The sequence below is a fragment of the Erpetoichthys calabaricus genome, chromosome 1, assembly GCF_900747795.2.
Source record: "Erpetoichthys calabaricus chromosome 1, fErpCal1.3, whole genome shotgun sequence".
Taxonomy (NCBI): Eukaryota; Metazoa; Chordata; class Cladistia; order Polypteriformes; family Polypteridae; genus Erpetoichthys; species Erpetoichthys calabaricus.
This window is the reverse complement of record NC_041394.2, coordinates 330,618,826-330,640,674: the sequence shown is the minus strand read 5'-3', so window position 1 is coordinate 330,640,674 and position 21,849 is coordinate 330,618,826. Positions and strand designations below refer to the sequence as shown.

The window sequence follows — 21,849 nt, the reverse complement described above, 5'->3', positions numbered from 1 at the left end:
TTATCTGTCTGATATGTTTTTGATTTTCGTTGTTCTGATTTTACATTTACTACGCTTCAAGTTGTATTTTCTTGCTGTTTTTAACAGATTTTTTTTGTGGTTTGATTATGTTATTCTGTAGAATCTCACCAAACCAGTAAGTTCCTTAATTATTTTAATTGAATCCATCCAGTCCTTCTATTATTTGTACTCCAGCTCTCTGAAAGATTTTTAATGTTGATGAAATATTAAAGGATACACATAAGAAATGATGTCTGACTGTGGGTGTATTAGAAGTGCACAGCTAGGAGATCTATTCATCAAGTTTAAATTGATTGGCCAGAATTTCTGAATGGCATCCAATACTGAGAACTATTCTGCATTTTTAATGCATGCAATGATTTTTATAGGGGGTGGAAAATTCTATCTTATGAGTGTTTTGTTCAAATCTTGTGTCTGTGTGGAGTTTTCTTTTGTTTGGTGAGACTAATGTTAGCATAATATTAACCCACTCGGACGGTTCACTGTGTTTTGCTGTTACTTTCCAGTCCTTCCATCATTTTAACCCTGAGAGGTACTGGAATTCGCTTAGGAGCATGCACAACTGGTTTAACTGTACTGTATGATCAATCTGTGTGTAAGGCTTACTTGGTAAGCAGCCGATATCAATCAATCTTTCAAAATGTCTTCTTTCCAGACGTGATGCTCTTCCTAATATATCTGAAGCATTATGTTATACAAGCTGTGAGGAAAGACAGGAGTAGATCCTTTTATAATAAGCAAATTGAGCTTAAGGGGCGACATGACAGAAGTGTTTTAAATTATAAAGGGAAGTAGTATAGTGGATTCCTTCTGTTATTTTAAAATACAGTAATCCCTCGCTACTTCGCGGTTCACTTTTCGCGGATTCACGACTTTGCGGATTTTATATGTAAGCATATCTAAATACATAACGCGGATTTTTCGCTGCTTCGCGGGTTTCTGCGGACAATGGGTCTGTTTACTTGCTTCCTCACTTGGTTTGCCCAGTTGATTTCATACAAGAGATGCTATTGGCGGATTGCTGAGAAGCTACCCAATCAGGGCACGCAGTTAAGTTCCTGTGTGCTGCTGATTGGCTCAGCGACGAGTGTTGCATTAACCAGGAAGTCTCATCTCACTCATTCATCATTAACGTGCTAATGCTTCAGGGGCCGTGTCCAAGCACCAACAGAAGATGCAAATGATTGCAGAAAAGGTAAAAGTTTTGGATATGTTGAAGGAAGGGAACAGCTACACCGCTGCAGGACATCGATTCTCTTTATTTAAAAAGGAGGAAAAGCATATAAGATCTACAGCCGCAGTGTCCTTTAACCAGGGTGCAAAACGAGTTGCAAGTGGACGTGATAAGGCAGTAGTCTGGATGGAATCTGCTTTAGGAATCTTTGCAACAAGGTCGACGACGTCATGACCGCCTAAAAGCTGCTACGTGTACTTCGCTATACATTAAGTGTAAACTTATCTACCGATTTCATATTGCTTAGCAGTTGCTCCTGTTTTTAATAGAGTAAATGGTGGGTTGTAAACAATACAGGGAGGGTTTAAAAACGTCCAAATACACGTTAAATAATTAAATAAATATAGTGTCCCTACTTCGCGGAAATTCAGTTATCGCGGTCGGCCTTGGAACCTATCTCCCGCGATAAGTGAGGGATTACTGTACATTCTTCATAAAGTGTTGGGCCTTAGAGACAATGCAATCCCCACTCTGATATTTTGGAGTACCTGTGTGAATATGATTAACAAACTTTACTGGGCTGGATGGTCTGTTCTTGTCAAAATTGTTCTGATTTTCAAAGTTAATGGTATGCTTTTGACCTTTCTATTCACATACTAGTGTTTTACTGTGTAACGGTGACATCTTGTGGCCTGAATGAAACAAGTTTACATTTAGACCGTTTGTCTTCCTTTTTTACCTTTTAAAGCTTTGAGCATTTTCTCCGATATTCGATTCCTCTCTCTGACAGTGTAGACTTAAATGACACAATCGTCTGGTTAATCCTCAAATTCTCATACAAACTTTTTTTTTTTTTTTTAAATTGCCTTTTGCTGTCTGTAAACTCCAGCTCTGAGTCATTTTTCATGATCGTTCCCCTGAACGTCAGTTTAATTTTCGCTGCCTGATTGTTTGCATTCCTTTGTCATATCTGTGGCTTTTGTGATTTACACTTTTTTTGCAACATCCTGTAAGTTACATAAGTTTTCTTTTTTGATTTTGCAGCAATGGAGACTTCTTATATTCAGATTTTTGTTTCCAATATATTGTATATTACAGATTTTCTGATTTTTCTGAGCACTTTCTCAATTTAAATTAACTTTGATTTATCACTTCTATTTTTTCATTTAGAGCTTTCACTAGGCTAGTCTTAACTGTATTTTTGCACAGTCAGTGAGGTGGTAGGGGAGCTCCGCAGCGGACATATACTGCAGATAATGGATTGGAAGAGTGTAGTGATTCAGAAAATCTCCTGACCCATGTTCAACTTTTACAAAAAGGTTCTTCAGGCACAGTAATATGAGAAATTTATTTAAGCAAAGATATTTTTGGAGCACACCAATACAAGATTACTCTTGTGTTTAAAATTTGAGCTATGCCTGACAGTCCTTTCTTAGACAAAGGCTTTATATTGTACCAGTAACACCGCACTGCACTATAACGTGCAGTGAATCCACTTGACTTGAGCATTCATAGTTTTCATCCTCTTTCTCTGTATGTTTAGCATTCGTTTGATGCGCTTGCTGCTTCCTGAGCAGTTCTTCTTTTTTCCACCCTAACGTCCCACTTCTTCTTTTCTTTCGTCGTCGTCTTTTCGCGTTAAAACTGATTAAGTCATTGTTTGTGTCACAATTACGTGGTACGTTTTTCTTAACTTTTCACTTAAGCTGGCACTTAAGTCTTCAATCTGCCTCGAGAATGATTTAAGATATGAAGAGGTAGGGGAAGTGACAGCGAAGGTGGTAAGAATGAGAACGGCATGCACCGCACAGCCGCCCTGCGACCGAGAGTTGATTATACAAACTAACAGCCACGGTAGTGTATCATATAAGAAGATTAATATACAATACTATATTTAGCATATTGCTGATAACAAGTTAATCTATTACAAATAAGTCCATATATGGGACATTAGATCAGGGGTCCCCAACTCTGACCCTGGAGGGCCCCAGTGGCAGCAAATTTTCTTTCTAACCCTTTTCTTAATTAGTGACCTGTTTTTGCTGCTAATTAACTAATGTTGAATTACTTTTAATTGACTTTTGTTTTTTTAGATTTGTTCCCCTGAATTTCTTCATCGTTCCTCTGATTTGCTTCTTTTCTTTCCTTAAATGGCACCCAAACAAAAATAAAATGTGAAGACTAACTAAGTCAGGGCCTCAAACTCTAACCAATTTCACTCCAACCAGTTGCTTAATTAGGCTCTACTTCTTGTTGTTAATTAAACCCGTTCTTTAATTCCATGGCTTGTTGCTGCTCTCATTGCACAATAGCAGACATTTCATAAATTGTTGTTCTTCTCTTTTCTAAGAGTTCTGTTAATGTTTTGAGGACCTGAGCAGATCAACATTCCTGAGGCCTTCACCTTTCTTTATTTTCAGATATTGTATGATGGTCACAGTTTGCTGGTCATGTTTTGGCTCATTTTGTATCTCATTATTGTTTCGCTGCTAATGAAGGAAAAATAAACAAGGGTTCTGTGTCTTCAGGAGCAAGTCAATTAAAATTAATTCAAAAGAGGTTAATTAGCAGCAAAAACAGGTCCCTAATTAAGAAAAGGGTTAGAATGAAAACCTGCAGCTACTGCGTCCCTCCAGGACTGGACTTGGGGACCAAAATCAACCAGAATGTTCAAGGAAATTCTAGAAAAAAGCCTGATCTAAATCCGTTAAGTAGTTCTCTCATGAAAAGTGGACATACATACAGACAGACGTTGGATTTTATATATAGAGAGATTATTAAATAAAGATTTTCCACTACAGTAGCTGTCCTGGAGCCTCTGGAGATGGAATGTAAAGTTTAATGCATTGTGTTCTGTACTGTTAGCTATTTTGCTGTAGTGTAGTGTTCAACTTTTAATTTGGTGGTGTAGAGGAAAGACAAAGTGTGGTAATACTCGGATATACGAATTAGAAGCTTGAGGTAACTAACTTTATTAGCCAATCAGAATGATGGAAACAATGTATGTATGGTGAATGCTAATTAGCTGTTGTATTTTGTTTAAAACAGACTGACATAACACCCTGAACCTCATCTGTTGACATCCCGAAAGACTGCATGCACTTGTAACCATTGTGGCAGGGAGAAGACCCTAAAGTGTAAGTAGCTCTGCACAACACCACAAGGAAGGCTAGAATCTCACAACAGTGCTACCCAGAAGCCTTCTTTCCACGTTTACTATGGAGAACAAACAAAATGTTAACATTAAGGAAGAAGCCTGTGAGTGGGAATGTATGCAACTTCAGGCAAATGTTTATGGAATTAAGAAAGAGGATGATTGTGATTGGGAAGAAGTAATAATTAAAGAAGAGCCTGACCCAACATCTTATACAACTGACTTGGAAACAAATGAAACTGTAAACCGTGTCAAGGTTGAAGACCTTAAGTTGGAGACTGTCTCTCACAATTTGTGTCCAGAAGAAGAGATAACTGGAGCAGGCTTCGTAAATGCACAGGTGAAGACTGAATCTTTGTACTCTGGCATGAGTATATCTGAGAAACCATCATATTCAAGGAACTCTGGAGAAGGTAAGAGCTAAAATAAAACTAAAACACTCAGTTTAAGGCTTGGTGTGATTTACATGGTGAGGCCTCTTTCACTGAACTTGGGAATACTGGCAGGTTTGGCTTTATGAATTTTAAACTGAAAAGCTATAATATGCTATATGTTGCAAGATTTGAAACTAAATAAGGTTTCTATCTCAGTATAATTTAGAACTTGTAATTTTATTATTGTTCTGTTTGCAGATATTAGAGGTGCACAAAGGAGAGGTTATTAAGTATAGACAGATCTGTCAGATATTCATTCTTCACTCTCCCCTGCCATTTCAAACAGACTTGACTCCTCCTTTTCTATCACAAGTGTAATTTGGTACTGAATGATTAGTCAATTGTCTTCATTGAAAGGTAAATATTTGTTTCTGTCAGTAAATAGGAAACATAAAAGACATTATTAGATTTACTTTCTTGAAAAATATGAATCTATGGTTTTGCCCTACCCAGTTATGAACTGATGCCACGGCACATTTATAGTCATGTGTACATAGTACAATTACATTTCTCCTTATGTTCCTTCATCTTCACCTTTTGGAATATTAACAATGAAATTCATGCAAATGATATTATTTTTTTATATTTTACAGAACATAATTCAACATTGTTTTGCTTAACAAAGTTATTTATTAACATTATGTATTTAAATATATGTTGCCTGTTTGGAAGGCTGGTATTTTCAGGCATGCTTTTTATTCTCTAAGGTTTGCTGCACAAGGTAATATGCAAGGATTTTATTGAGCAAGATCCAATAAAACAATGTAGCTTATAAGAAAGTGAGCGTAAAAAAAGAAACATTTGGGGGATAAAGAGAATTCAGATTCTGCTTTACTGTATTTAATTGTTTATTTTATTTAGAGAGAGGTTTTCTGGAGCTTTATACACCTAGTAGAGTCTCCCTTGGCAAACGGGTTTGGGCTGAAAGGCTAGACAAAGAATGGTTCACAATGACCCTCATGAAGGTACTAATTAAAATGGTGTACCCTTACAGGGATAGAGTTGCTATGACCCACCAGGTAGTGTTAACTGACTAGCGCTTGGTGGTTGGGCAACCCACATAATCCAGCCAGGCTCTGCTTCTGGTTTCACCACCTGCAAAATGAAAAGGTAAGGGTCAGGTGTGATGCCAATTTAGTGGCAGGGACAAGTAGGAATGATCTAGATGGTCTAGACTCTGGCAAAGGAAAATGGCTATGGAAAACTGAAATATTACCTCTGTAGTGGGGAAGGATTCCAAGCTGGAAAAGAGTGTAGGAAAACTATCAGCTATATATAGTCAGTGTTCCCTCCACACATAGCTTTGGTTCTGGAACCAAACTTCTGAATTGGGTGGTGGTGTCTCCCCCAATCCTTGGTTTCATAACACAGTTGACAACCGAGAGGAGACCTTAAGTCCATAAAGCCGGTTTAAGTAATAGCTAAGCTGTCCCAATATCTCATCCAGATCCAAGGTTGTTGATGTTTCTGCTTCAACTCCATGTCTTGGTAATTTATCCCAGAGTCTCACAAATCTTTCAGGAAAGGAGTGCTTCCTACCATCAATTTTAAATACACTTCCCCTTAATTTCCACTGATGTCCTTGAGGATGTGATTCACCCTTAAGCTGAAAGACTGTTGCTGGATGTACTTTATCGATGCCTTTGAGAATTTTAAATACCTGGATTAAGTTTCCCACACATGCAGGTTTAATTCTATGAGTCTGTCAGAGCAGGACATGTCCTTATGTCCTGGGTTGCACTTGGCTGCTCTCCTCTGCGCAGCTTCATGTGCTGCTATGTCGGTCTTGTACTGTGGTTATCAACAGAAGAAATGAGTACACAGGCAATCCTAGCACCAAGAAACGAAAAAGTCAAACAAATTAACATGAAATTTGTCGATTGGTTACACTGCGAATTGGTTAAATGCGTATCAATAGACTATGCTGAAACAGTTGTTGGTAATCGTGTGGAAGATGAAAACATCAACTTACAACATCCTGTAGAATATCTACAACCGTTAACACCATCCAGTCTTCTACTGCACGAATTACTGTAGAAAGGAGGATGTATCCAGGAAAGGTAATGTAGTACATCTTCCGCGAATAACATTAGACAACAAAGGAGATGTTGATATGCCATTTGTATTAAAACGTTAACATTTTCCCATTAGAACAGCTTTTGCAAGACAATTAACAAATCTCAAAGCCAAACATTTGAAAAAGTCATTTTATTTCATAGAGAGAAAGAAACAAAATTCACTCACGGGCAGTTGAATGTCGTGTTGTCATGATGAAAGTCCAAGCATATATTGACGAAAATGTAATTCAAAAAATTGTTTTTACTGAAGTTTTACAGTAAAAGTGTAAGTTTAAAAGGTTTTTGCATGTTAATTTCAAAGCCAAACAGAACAAAATCATATTATGCAACGAATACCTCTAATGCAACATGAAACATAATTTACTTTCAAATTTTTACGTTTTACTATTTTTTACTATGGTTAATTACTCGCTGTAATGTAAAATAGTTAGGTCTGTTATTTTCATGGGAATTGTTACATATGCATAATAATCTGTTTAAATTGTACCTCTGCATCCCCATACGTGAGCGGCAGAACTGCAAAGAGGTGGGCGCCGGCCCGGGGGTAGGCGAACGAAGCAAGCAGACGGCAAAGCCCCCTAGTATGTATTTATGTATGTATGTATGTGTATATATATGTATATATATGTATGTGAGGATACGTACAAGACCCCAGTTGGAGTTGAGGGTTGCCTCAGTGTGACTACGTGTCACAGAGAGGAAAACTGTAGCTGTTGTTTGTGTGTATGCACCAAACAACCGTTCAGATTATTCAGCCTTCTTGGAGAAAGTGCGTGAGGTGCTTGAAAAGGGCGCTGGCCATTGACTCAGTTGAAGTCGCCCAGCAAGCCTCCCATCACTTTTGGAAAGACGGAGATACCCAGAGGGACATGATTGGGAAGAACAGCGTGCCAGATCTGAACCATAATGGTGAGTTATTAATGGATTTCTGTGCTAGTCACAGATTGTCTATAACAAACACCATGTTCTAACACAAGGTGTCTCATAAGTGTACCTGATACCAAAGCACCTTGGGCAGAAAGCCATCAATAGATTTTTGTAGCTTTGTCATTAGAAATGAGGCCATATGTTTTGGACACTCGAGTGAAGAGAGGGGCAGAGCATTCAACTGATCTGTACTTGGTGAGTGGGTAACAAAGACACTGAAGAAGGAGATATTGGGAGGCTATTCAACACACAGTGACCTGTTAGCAAAACAAAGTAATGGGATTGGGGAGGCAGCTTACATTTAAAATACTTTCAAATTTTTTTTCTCTACGTCAATGTTTCCAATTTAAATTTTTGATCCTTAAAACATCAATCAAAAGAGTTTGCAACTAAAGGATAAAGACTCTTTAATTAATAACATGAAAATACAGGAGTTGGCTCATTGCTGTGAGTTGGATTAATTTCATCAGCAATGAAGTACTGTGCACTAAATGATTACCCCTTGTTAGTTCTATTTTGGGACTTCTTATATGTGCATGACATTGTTCATTTATATATCCTTACAGATTTTCAAGATGGTGGCACCTTCTTCCCATCTTCATTTCCTCAGACGTCTCTTAACTGTAGACCCCAGCAAAATGAAAACCTGGAAAAACTGACATCTGCAGCAGAGATCATGATGCCAAACTTGTTCCCATATAGTTCACTGTCTTCTGTGAAACAGGTAGACGCAATCAACAGTCAGCATGTGTCTGACACAAATTCAGCACCTTTTTATGTCTACCAAGAGCAGAATGACACGTATAAACAAAAATCTGAAACCACACCTAAATGGAGTAATACAAGACAGAGGCCATTTTGCTGTTCTGAATGTGGCAAACAGTTCTTGAAAAAAAGCCATTTCCAGGTCCACAAAAGAATACATACAGGAGAGAAGCCATTTTCCTGTTCTGAATGCGGCAAAGGATTCTATGAGAAAAACAACCTTCAGGCCCATACAAGAATTCACACGGGAGAAAAGCCATATTGCTGTCCTGATTGCGGTAAAGGATTCTCTGATAAAAGTGGACTTCGGGTCCACAGAAGAACTCACACTGGAGAGAAACCATATTGCTGCCCACAGTGTGGGAAACATTTCTCCAAAAGTGGCCATCTCCAGAGACACAAAACAATTCATAGTGGAGAGAAGCCATATCACTGTTCGGAATGTGGAAAACAATTCTCACAAATGAGTAATCTTCAGAACCATAGAAAAATTCACACTGGGGAGAAGCCATATTCCTGTTCTGATTGTAACAAAAGCTTCTACAGAAGTAGCAGCCTTTTAACCCACATGCGAATTCACACTGGGGAGAAGCCATATTGCTGTTCTGAATGTGGCAAACGATTCTCTACAAACAGCAATCTTCTGACCCATATCAGAATTCACACTGGAGAGAAGCCATACTGCTGCACTGAATGTGGAAAACAATTTGCACAAAAAGGTAATCTTCAGGGACACATAAGAATTCACACTGGTTAACCCCTTGAGAAAAATTAATAATGTAATTATGGAGACCTTTAAGAGAGGCAGAATCCTGAGTGTGGCATGGATTGACTGTATATTTTTAAAAAACCTTTGATCACATATCTCATGTCTGGATTGTCAAATGCCTGCCACTGTGTAATAGCCATCGAACTCCACTAAGCTCACTTCTTAGTAACCTCACTCATGTTTTCAAAATTAGCACCCAAAATCAACCAAGCCACCAGATAGTCACTTTCCCTTCTATTTACAGACCACCTGATACTAAAGAGCTCCAGCCACAAGCACCTAGAAGAGCAGACTTCAAAATGAGATTTGTGCTTAACATGAGTGCCAAAGAGACTTCAATGGGAAATTAACAGTCCAGTGAAGATATCAGACTGGTGGAGGAATCCTCAGAAATTCAAACTTGGAAAAATGCTATAAATATAAGGAGATAAAAGAAGGTGCAGAAAAATGGTAAAGAATACATCTGTAAGATAATGATGATCCTCAGGAGTTCTCTCAGTGTGCAGTAAAATCTAGACCATTACCCACCTAGACATTCCCACTTTACCATACAGCTTTGGAATTATAGACTTGCTACAAACCAACTAAACACTAAACTACAAAAACTATTGTGTGCACCCAATGCATACCAAAAATCTAATATAATTTCAAGAAACAGACATGGGCCCGACTGAAACTTACGATAGAAACTTACAGAGCAGTAATCATTTGTACTGCAGACATAAGAACAAAATGCATTGAAAGAACCCCAACATGAAGTAAGGAAAAAAAAAATCCTCAGTTATAAAAACTACAATTTTGTAAAAAGGAAGGCATGATGCACTCCCCTGCGTTGGGATCAGACAATGGCAGCAGAACCTGTTAGACAGCAGATACAAGTTCAAATGGTTGGACCAACTGAAAAGGAAAAGCAATTGGCAAGACCACAAGTGTACCAGTGAAAATAAACTGACCTTAAGAATGAAACTACTGAGATTGGTTCATTGTTGTGAGGTTGGTTTATTCCATCATAAATAAGATACTGTACTCTAAATAAACTCTCTCAATCCTACCTCTGAGTGTCGTATACTTACATCTCTGCAGACTTACAAGAAGGTGACACTTTCCTCCTCCTCCTCTTCGGTTTCCACAGGCATCTCCTCAATAGACCACAGCAAAATGAAAATGGGGCAGTCAACTGGATCAGAAATTTAGATCCTGGCCTTCTTGCTTTTTGGCGTTATGCCAGTAGTGAAATCGATGCACAACCACAAGTGCATGGTGCAAATTCAGCAGCTTTGCATGTGAACCACATGACTGTTTGGACCGTGGCAAAGTATCCTTGCACATAAGAAGTCTTCATTTTGTTGCTGAAAATATTCAGCCATCGTTCCCAATGAATTCCAGGATGGACATCCTTAATTACACCTGGCCAGTGGACCCTTGGCCTGTGAACAGTAAGGCTTTCCATAGCATGACTGGTTAATCTTAAGAGATATGTTTCTTTTATCATTTAGGTTTATTTACTATGTATCCCTCCTACTGTTAAACTGACTTGTTATTTAGAATATAGGATAAATTTACTGGTGGGATGCACATCTAAAACAATCAAATTAAATAAAACACAAGCAGCGGGTGCAATGAATTATAATTATATCTGCTGTTATAATATTGTTAACTATACAATATACACATTTTGTTTCGTGCACACATATACGCACAGCTATCCCCTTATTAGCTTATTTATATCTCAAAGCACACAGATTATTAATACTCAACACAATAATGGATATGTAAAAATAAAAATAAGCACACGTTCAGGAAATATCCACCTAGATTATCTTACATTAATTACTTGCCCAGAGTTAATTCCTTGAAAAATCATTGTCGGCACACTGTGCTGGAGCTCATTACCTTCTTCTTCTTTTGGTTGCCTCCATTTAGGGGTTGCCACAACTGATCATTTGTCTCCCATCTATCTCTGTCTTTTACATCATTTTCCGACACACCGACTGCCTTCATATCCTCCCACAACACATCGATCAACGTCCTCTTTGGCCTTCCTCTTGCCTGGTGGTTCCATTGTCAACATTCTTTTCCCCTCATCTCTCCTCTGCACGAGCCCAAACCATCTCAATCTGGTCACCAAACTGTCATACCTGTGTTATCCCTCTCTTTCCTAATGCTGTCTACCCTTGTTATTCTGTGTGAAAATCTTGTTGGAGCTCATATGCTACACATAAATCCACCGGCTACTCACAGTGTCCACCTGGACCTTTTGTCATACTTCATATTGTTATCATTGGTAGAACACAAGACCTTCACATTGCAGCCATGGAAAAGCTGATACCTTAATTTCTGTGCACAATAAAAGCAGTTTCTCCTTTACTTGTTTCTTTTACCTAGCAATAAAAATCAAGACCCCCACCCACCTTTGCTGCTGCAGTTTTCAACAACTTTTCCAAGCAGAGCTCTCTACAATTGCATTCATACATTCCAGTGAATCAACCTGCTCAGTACTTCCTCATGCTTCACATCAACATAGATAGATAGATACTTTATTAATCCCAATGGGAAATTCACATTCTTCAGCAGCAGCATACTGATACAATAAATAATATTAAATTAAAGAATGATAATAATACAGGTGAAAAAAACAGACAATAACTATGTATAATGTTAAATATTAACGTTTACCCCCCCTGGTGGAATTAAAGAGTCGCATAGTTTGGGGGAGGAACGATCTCCTCAATCTGTCTGTGGAGCAGGACAGTGACAGCAGTCTGTTGCTGAAGCTGCTCTTCTGTCTGGAGATGATACTGTTTAGTGGATGCAGTGGATTCTCCATAATTGATAGGAGCCTGCTGAGCGCCCTTCGCTCTGCCACAGATGTTAAACTGTCCAGCTCCATGCCAACAATAGAGCCTGCCTTCCTCACCAGTTTGTCCAGGCGTGAGGCGTCTTTCCTCTTAATGCTGCCTCCCCAGCACACCACTGCGTAGAAGAGGGCGCTCGCCACAACTGTTTGATAGAACATCTGCAGCATCTTATTGCAGATGTTGAAGGAAGCCAGCCTTCTAAGGAAGTATAACCGGCTTTGTCCTTTCTTGCACAGCGCATCAGTATTGGCAGTCCAGTCTAATTTATCATCCATGAACATAATATATATAAAAAAAATTCATAACCACTCTCTCAAATTTAATACATGCTTTCTTTGCACCACCTTTTCTTATTTCTCAACCTTTATGATGTTGTGAACCAATTTTCTCTTTCCAGTGTGTTTGTGACCCACTGGGAGGTCAACCCTCTTTGAATTTGGTGTGACCCTCGGTTTCCACCTCTGTGAGTTTTGCTAGACCCATCACCCATGTGAATTTAGAATGATAGTCTGAGTTGGGGAAGCGGTGTGGGCCCCCTCACAGAATAGAGTACAATCGTCAAAGTGGGGCCGGTCCCACACGATTATCTGAATGTCAGAGCATTAGTTAAATCAAGCATGAGCCACAGAGCTGGTGTTGGGGAATTGGCTTTGGATCAGCTGCGATGCGGCCCCTGTAAAACGAGGGCGATCATCGGCACAGGGTTTGGAATTTTGTCCAGAGTTGCCTGCAGCCCACCTTCAATACCACCATCACTTCAACTCTCCCCATAATCTCTCTTCGTGTCTCCACACCATCTTTCTTCTTTTCCACTCCAAAGAAATAAAAAAATGGTATTTCATTGGCTAACTAATGGTGCACTGCCTTATGAGCATCAGTTCTGTTTTTTCTTCCTCTTTTTTCACACTACTTTTGAATAATAAGTGTGTGTTATTGAGACTAACTTTTGAGAGCAGTTAAGTTCATCACGACACCACATATTTAATAACAAGAAGCATTTCAATTACAGCAATGAACACACAAATACATGCTAAATCCTTAAACATTACCATGCCCTTAACCACCATGCAAAGGTCCCAAACTAGTTAATCATTACAAGTCTTAAGTAAATGTGTGCTTCATAGTAATAAGACTTCTTTATATGTAAACTAGGGGCCTTCGCCCCCTTGCTCATTTCTTTCACCTCCCCCAGCCCCGAACGCACCACAAGGAGAGGAGGTCACTCCTCTGAAACCCCTCTTAAACGGTGATACAATGGGAAACAAATACATTTCTTTTATGTCCTCTTTGCTCGATCAGCTGTTGGCTTGCTGCTGTTTCTGTTCCGCGTGATCAGCATTTCAAGCGGGCACCTTGAATGTTTAACAGCCTGTACAGCACCTGTCCTTTTGTCCTCCAACACTATGCGATCTCTTTTCGCTTTTCTGTTATTTCACCCAGTAATATTTTCTGTTTGTTTGTGCTAATGTCATCTTTTTTTGAGACTTTCGAATTTTCCTACTTCCATTATCTCGACGTGTGTATCACGGGACTTGCTTACAAAGGTTGTAAGTATGATGTGACATGCCTGTCTCGCGGGACATGAAAGTGTCTCTGTCTCTATTCAAAAGATCATGTCTTGTCGCCGGAAAAAAGTCTCGTCCCAAGATTTTTTTATATAATAGAGAGACTATTATCTGAGAAGAAAATATAAAGTTAAACGTTATATAAGATCTCACCTTCTAATTTAAATGTGCTGGTACTTGTCCTAGTTAAGCAGGCAGGGAGTTTCATGCACAGTTGTCCACACTGAAAGGAACACTAAAAACAATCCATATTGTTGTGCTGAATACGGAGGACCGTTCTACAAGTTGTAGTAATTTTTAGACCCATGGAACAATTCATGTTTGAGAGAATAAATTCAGAATTAAAGCAACAAACACCGCTGAATAAAAATAATTCTAATAATGTAAATGGAGTGGATTCAAAATGGAATCTACTCTTGAATGGCACAAACATCCATTTTCAAAAATGGACTAAAACACGCAAACGCATGCAGGAGATGTGCCTTAAATATGAGATAAGTGATACAGTGAATGTCACCCAGCTGGACCTCAATGACACAGACAAGTGCATAGAAATGACAGAAGATGTAATAAAACGGCACTAAAGACTTCCTCATATTTAAGGATTAGCAAAGCCAACCTTTAACGGAAGTAAAAGCTAACTGGGTGGCATTCAACACTTCTGAGCTTCTTTAAAAAACTGTTCTTGTTACAATGAAAAAAATCAATGTTATTTAGTAATTTAATATTGGATCAAGTAGAAAGTGGCAGCAAATTATGACTAGAGGGAGTGATGTTCCTTAAAATGAAGTTCCAAAAAGTAATATTATATACTTTAACACCTGAGCGCCTGACGTTTCCAGTTGTAAATGACAAGCTCCAATTCCCTAAACCTGCATAAAAATTGAGATTTCGATAGAAAAGTTACATGGCATACTATTCGGAAACAAACTGAAAATGTTTTATTTCGCACAAAGCAGAACATTCAACAATAACCAACCCATCAACCCAAACTGAAATCCCCTGAATATATGTGGACAAACCACCACCCCAGGGGTGGACTCCAACCTTTCAAACAAAAATATCAAAGAGCTACCCTCTTCACAGACCTCAATGGCATCAGAACTTATAAGTAATTAAGCTATGATCAAATAAGGGCAGCTGAAGAAAAAAGGAATAAAAAGTTCATGTGTCATGACAATGAACAAAATACTTGTGGAGTGATGCAAGAATGTAGCAATGACTGAATGAAATAAACAGCATTCATTAGCAATGGAATTGATGGATGTTTTCAAATGAACAAAATTTATGACCATCGAGATAAACTTCGTGATGCATCATTGGCAAGGGACACTGTATCGTTACTGTTTTAAAAGATCAGAGTATGGCCCAAAATGCCAAAATAAGGTGGTGGAAATTCCAGAAAGATTCTTTGTTACCTCTGCTGTTTGGCCTGGTGCAACGTAGACACGGATTTGACATCCGTATTCAGATCTGTCGAGATCTTCAAGTAGTAAGCTGCCTGTTACTTGTAGATAACCTGAAAGGGTGCAGCTGCAGTGACCGACATGTTGGAAACCAACTGCACTTGGTGAAACAACATAAGATATTTGGTAACCTCAATCAATTAAAAGTTATAATCCTAGGAAAGTTCCTGCCTGCTGTGTTTCAGCTTGGGTTCCATCCCTGGCTTGTGTATCTTCTTTTGTTTATTTAATAGTTTTGTTATCTTTTAAATATTATTTTTAACCAAGTCCATGTTTTTAATGTCATGTTATGGATCCTGTTGTCTTTGTTGTGTTTATATAATAATGTTTTTTTGTTCATACTGTGCTTATTATTATTTTTTAATTTTGTATTATCTTACTAAAACATGTAATGGTTGTGTTTCTTTTATGTCTATTCCCCTATATGTAGAGCCTAAGGGGGTGGGCCACCTGCCCCTAGGGTACTACTCCAGCTGTATTAAAGAAGAATGGCATTTTCTGTTTGTGATTCTTGATTTGGATTTGTGAATCTTTCATTGTTTGATTTATTGGCTTCAACCCTGCTTTGATCAGTGTACTGTTTTTATGGTTACTGTTTTCGGGGTTTGTTTGCTTTAAGCTATTTTTGATTTTCATTTTTTTTGCCTTCCTTGATCTTTTGTGCTCATTTCTCTGGAATTCTTTAAATAAATTCCTTAAATATTGATGGAAGTTTGACTTGTGTGTATCTGGATGATAAGAACATTAGAACAATCTAGAAAAGAACAGGCCAACCAGACCAACAAAGTTCACCAGTCCTATCCACTTAATTCTTCCAAAATAACATCACGTCGAGTTTTGAAAAGTCCCTAAAGGGCTACTGTCCACCACACTACCTGGTGGTGTCAGTGGTTCTCTATGTAAAGAAAAACTTCCTAATGTTTGTATGAAATTTACCCAAAACAAGTTTCCAACTGTGTCCCTGTGTTCCTGATGAACTCATTTTAAAATCCACTGGACTAATTCAATACTTAATTTGTAGTACAAGGGTATTGTATCATGTTAGCCATTATGAATGTATTGAGAAGCCAAGCAAAATGACCCCTTTTATTGGCTAACTAAAAAGATTACAATATACAAACTTTCAAGGCAACTCGGGCCCCTTCTTCAGGCAAGATGTAATACAGAGACTGGAGTTCCCTGTGTTTATATACACACTCTAGGACAAGAAACAACATGAGTAAATCTTTAAATTAATGTAAAAAATTAATAGATTTATTCAGGCTAGGGTTAATTTAACAAGAGAGAGAGAAGAACAACGTATAGTCAAGATCTTTGGATAAGATAACTGTCCAACAAAGTCTTTTGAAGTTTGTAATGGGTTTTTCAAAACAATGTGGCTCTGTAGACAGGTTGTCTGTCATTCTGAGAGATGTAAACAATCCTCATATCTGGCCATAAAACTCTTCCCTTTATTCAATCCATGTTGTAATGTATTACATTTTAGCATGAGTTTAACTTCCCATTCTTTTCTCTCTTGCTGTGTTTTGAAGTTGCCCATAAGCATTGTGATTTTAAAGTCCCTCTCGCAGTGTCCATGGCTGTTGAAGTGGGCTGCTACAGGAACATCTGTGTTGCCATGTTTAATGTGGAACCTGTGGAAATTCATTCTCTGGCGGAATTTTTGTCCAGTTTCTCCCACATAGAGTGCAGTGTCCGGACATTTCATGCAGAGAATTAGGTAGACTACATTAGATGATCTGCAGGAAAATGATCCCTTTATGTGATGTTCTAGTCAGCAGTGTGGTATAATTATACGGTCTGTATTATAAATGTGAGCACACGTTTTCCATCTTTTCTGTAGACAGGGAGTGAACCAACAGAAAATGGCACATCTCCCTGCCTGCAGTTGTCTGCCCAGCAGTGCATCCATTTTCTAACTTGCTTAACCAGGTTACAGTCGCAGGTCCCTTTCCTGACTGCACAGGGTGGAAAGAAGTAAAATTCAAGGTGAGTTTCAAAACTTGTATATATCTTTGTAGCTGTAATGGGTCGAAACTAAGATGTATTTAATTATTCTTTTGAAACCTTCACAGCCATTACAGATCATTTTTGTTAGTATTGATGTCTTTGTGCTGATGGATTTGGACTGGATTCGCCACGGTCAAACAATTAATTATCTTGTGTTTTCAGCTTTCCTACTGTTTTTCAAATGTTTCCAGCTCTGCACATTCAAGCACCAGTTGAATTGATGGCTGTTACTACTTAATTGTACACCAGTCCTTCACTCTTTGTAATCTTCCTATTCAAATCTTTGTTGACACACTCTTAAAAATAAGGATACCACAGTGACTCTTCGGAGCAATGCCAAAAGGCCATCCACATGAAGATTCTAGAAAGAACCTTTATTTATTTAGAACAGCCTCCATACAATAAATGGAAACAGATTTGTGAAATAAGAATGGGTCACGATTTTAACAGGATTCTCGCTACACACCTCTGGTAACACTGGCTAAATCCTGGTTCTCTTAATCTGTTAGTGTCCTGCAGCCCATCATACAGTACATATTTTTGTCTATATTAAGAAGTTTTTCAAAGCATAAAGAACCAACTTCACATGCAAAGAACCCATTCCAGAATGAAATGGTGCTTGGTCAAGCAAAGGCTCTATGAGGAACCACACAACATAGTATCCATCCATCCATCCATTCTCGTCCACTTATCCGAGGTCGGGTCGCGGGGGCAGCAGCTTGAGCAGAGATGCCCAGACTTCCCTCTCTCCAGCCACTTCTTCTAGCTCTTCCGGGGGAATCCCAAGGCGTTCCCAGGCCAGCAGTGAGACATAGTCCCTCCAGCGTGTCCTGGGTCTTCCCTGGGGTCTCCTTCCGGTTAGACGTGCCCAGAACACCTCACCAGGGAGGCATCCAGGAGGCATCCTGATCAGATGTCCGAGCCACCTCATCTGAATCCTCTCGATGCGGAGGAGCAGCGGCTCTACTCTGAGCCCCTCCCGGATGACTGAGCTTCTCACCCTATCTTTAAGGGAAAGCCCAGACACCCTGCGGAGGAAACTCATTTCAGCCGCTTGTATTCGCGATCTCGTTCTTTCGGTCACTACCCATAGCTCATGATCATAGGTGAGGGTAGGAACATAGATCGACTGGTAAATTGAGAGCTTTGCCTTACGGCTCAGCTCCTTTTTCACCACGACAGACCGATGCAGAGCCCGCATCACTGCGGACGCCGCACCGATCCGCCTGTCGATCTCACGCTCTATTCTTCCCTCACTCATGAACAAGACCCCAAGATACTTGAACTCCTCCACTTGGGGCAGGATCTCGCTACCAACCCTGAGCGGGCACTCCACCCTTTTCTGGCTGAGGACCATGGTCTCGGATTTGGAGGTGCTGATTCCCATCCCAGCCGCTTCACACTCAGCTGCGAACCAATCCAGAGAGAGTAAAGAATATAGTATACAAGAAAATATACAACATTGTAAAGAATCATTAAAGAGCTAGGATTTTTAAGAGTGCAGCTATTGAATGTTTGTATCTAAAGTTCACTCTCCACATCAAAACCCCATATTCTGAACCTGCTGGTGAAAGAATTTCAAAGCACACACCAGCAAAGCCTTTTAAGATGGCTATGAGGAACCTCATCAGAATTGGCTGATGTTAAGAGTGATGTCCCACAGGGGTCAGTGCTAGGGCTGCTGCTGTTTTTTAATAAATATAAATTATTTAAATAGGAATATAAGTAACAAGCTGGTTAAGTTTGCAGATGATATCAAAATAGGTAGATTATCAGATCATTTGGAATCCATTGAATCATTAAAGAGGAACTTGAACAGTATACAGGCATGGGCAGACTTGTGGCAGAAGAAACTGAATGTCAGTAAATGTAAAGTTTTACACTTTGGAAGTAAAAAACATTATTTTTTTAGGAGGTCTGCCAATCAAAAGTACACCTTATAAGAAAGCTTTAGGAGTCGTAGTGAACTTGACTTGATCAACTTCCCGACAGTGTTCAGAAGCCATTAAGAAGGCTAATAGAATGTCAGGTTATATAGCGCCTTGATGTGTGGAGTACAAGTCACAGGAGGTTCTGCTCAAGCTTTATAACACACTGGTGAGGCCTCATCTGGAGTACTGGGTGAAGTCTTGGTGCCTGCTTTTTGCTGATGACATTGTGTCGTGTAACACCAGAAAAGAGTAAGTGGAGAGGGATTTAGAAAAATGGAGCAGGGGTTGAAAGACAGAGGACTGAAGATAAATAGGAAGAGGATGGAATATCTGGGGATTAATGATGACTAGGATTCAGAAGTTAGCCTGCGGGGAGAGCTACTGAAAAGAATGGATACGTTTAGGATCAGTCATAGCCCATGATGGAACATTAAATGCTGAGATAGCCCATAGATTGCAGTGTGGAAGGAACAATTGGAAGAAGGTATCTGGAGTATTGTATAATGAAAGAATTAAGGTAAGCTTTTTAAGACAGCAGTGATGTATGGAGCTGAGACATGGGCAGTAAAGGGAGCACAGGAGAAGGAGTTAGATGTGGCAGAAATAAGAATGTTGAGATGGATGAGTAGAGATACAAAAAAGGACAGAATAAGAAATGAGACATTCAAAGGAGCAACAAAATTGGAAAAGATATATAAGAAAGTACAAGAAAGTAGATTCAAGTAGTATGGACATGTGATGTGGAGAGACAGTGAATATGTGGGCAAAAGAGTGATGGAAACTGAAGTACAGGGAAAATCAAAGTGAGGGAAGCCAAAACAGAGGAGGATAGATAAAGTAAAAGAAGATCTGTAGGAAAAGGGTCTGACTGGAGAGGAGGTGCAGGACCAAGTAGTATGGAGAAGGTGGATCAAGCACATCAGCCCCACATAGAAGTGGAAAAAGAGGAAGAAGAAAGTAAGAGAAGAGCAAATGTCAGTTTGCAACACATGTGTGGCATTTGTCTCATACAACCAACATGCACAAATGCAACATTAGCAAGCTTGTGTTGATTTGTAAATACTGTTAGAGTCTGGCGATTTAGTTAAATTAGTGAGATTAACATTTGTGTTGACAAAGGTTGTTGATCAGGTCCTCACCAGATAAAACTGGCAGACCCCAGGTCCTTGATAGAGGGACCGAGGTCAGTGGGAAAGTAAAAGATACAGACACAGATGTGCAGTTTGACAAAAGGTGCAATTTATTGTGCAATAAATGGCTAATTGTGTGTAGCAAAAAGTTTAAAAAAATCCAATAGCTTTTAAAATGTACTAAAAATGGACAACAAATATCTCAAGCAACAAAACAAAACAAAAAGAAAATATTGTCAAAATTGTACCCATCCAATTGTTGTTCCATTCGGGTGCTTCACTATCGGCACATTTCCATTACTAACAGACTCCTGGCCTCCAGCAACCCAGAACGTCCTACCCCGTCACTCAGCTGAGCATTTCTTGCCTTCACTGCTACATTCCCGATAGGCTTTTATAAGTTCCTTACCAATCAGCTGACAAAGGACCTGGACACCCATTCCAACAGAGTGTAATTGCACACCGCAGTAAGTACGAGGTCAGTCATGTAATGCCCCAGCATCACGAAATGCACTCAACGTCTCTCACGTTGCACCCATCGCATTAGACTGTGGTTAACATTAGGGCCTCGTTACACTACGGTTAAGATTAGGATTGTGGGAGTGTTATCTGACTCAAATGGAGTTTTCTGACCGACGCTGTCGGCATTACCTGATGTGTCTCGTGCCCCTTTAAACCAGGGAATTAACCGCGCGAGCACGCTCACCTGTTCACCAGATGGCGCTAGTGCTTGCTCACGTACTCTTCCCGACTCCTGCACAAGGATTACAACTGCACCTCCTTAGCTGACAGCAAAAAAAAAAAAAAAAATAAAAGACATAGCCTATGCAGTTTCTAAGTCCTCACTGCAGTTCCCTATCCTGTCGCCTTGAAACCCAAGGCAGCAAGCAAGCGCCTGCGGAAGAAACGAACAAGCGGCCGCCGACACAACTCCCCGAGAGCCCGTCAAGGAGAGACGCTAACATCGACACCCAAAATCCTCCCAAGACATGCCACCCGGCGACCGCCGGCACCGTCCCACATCGCCCACTCCTAACGCCTGCCCCACGTGCACCTGAAAGGATACAGGTATGTGCCGTTTCTCAAAATGTTATTTATTTTACTGAGGAAGGACAGGGCACAGTTAATTATACGCACCAGGGACCTCATGTATAAACGGTGCGTACGTACAGAAATGTTGCGTATTCCCGTTTCCACGCTCAAATCGCGATGTATAAAACCTAAACTTGGCGTAAAGCCACGCACATTTCCACGGTAACTCATACCTTGGCGTACGCAATTTCTCCGCTCGGTTTTGCCGACTGGCGGCACCCAGCGTCAAAGCAGTGCTACTGTTCCTGTGTGCTCATCCTTTCTTTCTTAGCTCCACATTCGTGACGCGGCTTTATAAATACTCTGAAATTAACTGCATATTGTTTATTAGTGTAATGCATCTGATTGTAATTAACCTGTAACAATATAATGGTCCAGGGAATAGCCATAGTATTCCAAATACCATAACTGCTTTAGCGGTGTTACGCTCACTGCATCTTGTTCTTCTTTTTGCTGTTCCCGTTAAGGGTTGCCA

At 39.6% G+C, this 21,849-nt stretch overlaps 1 protein-coding gene across 2 annotated transcripts in view; it reads left to right on the top strand.

Annotated features, from left to right (window-relative positions):
- Positions 1-15,922, top strand: part of LOC114666644 (zinc finger protein OZF-like) — a 31,660-nt gene extending 15,738 nt beyond the window's left edge. For both annotated transcript variants that reach the window (XM_028821584.2, XM_028821591.2), the window contains 2 exons: positions 4,244-4,762; positions 8,355-15,922. In XM_028821584.2, coding sequence (XP_028677417.1) covers positions 4,414-4,762; positions 8,355-9,310 — 1,305 coding nt within the window. In that variant the 5' untranslated portion in view covers positions 4,244-4,413 and the 3' untranslated portion in view covers positions 9,311-15,922. The remainder of the gene's footprint in view (positions 1-4,243; positions 4,763-8,354) is intronic.
- Positions 15,923-21,849: the final 5,927 nt, after the last annotated feature.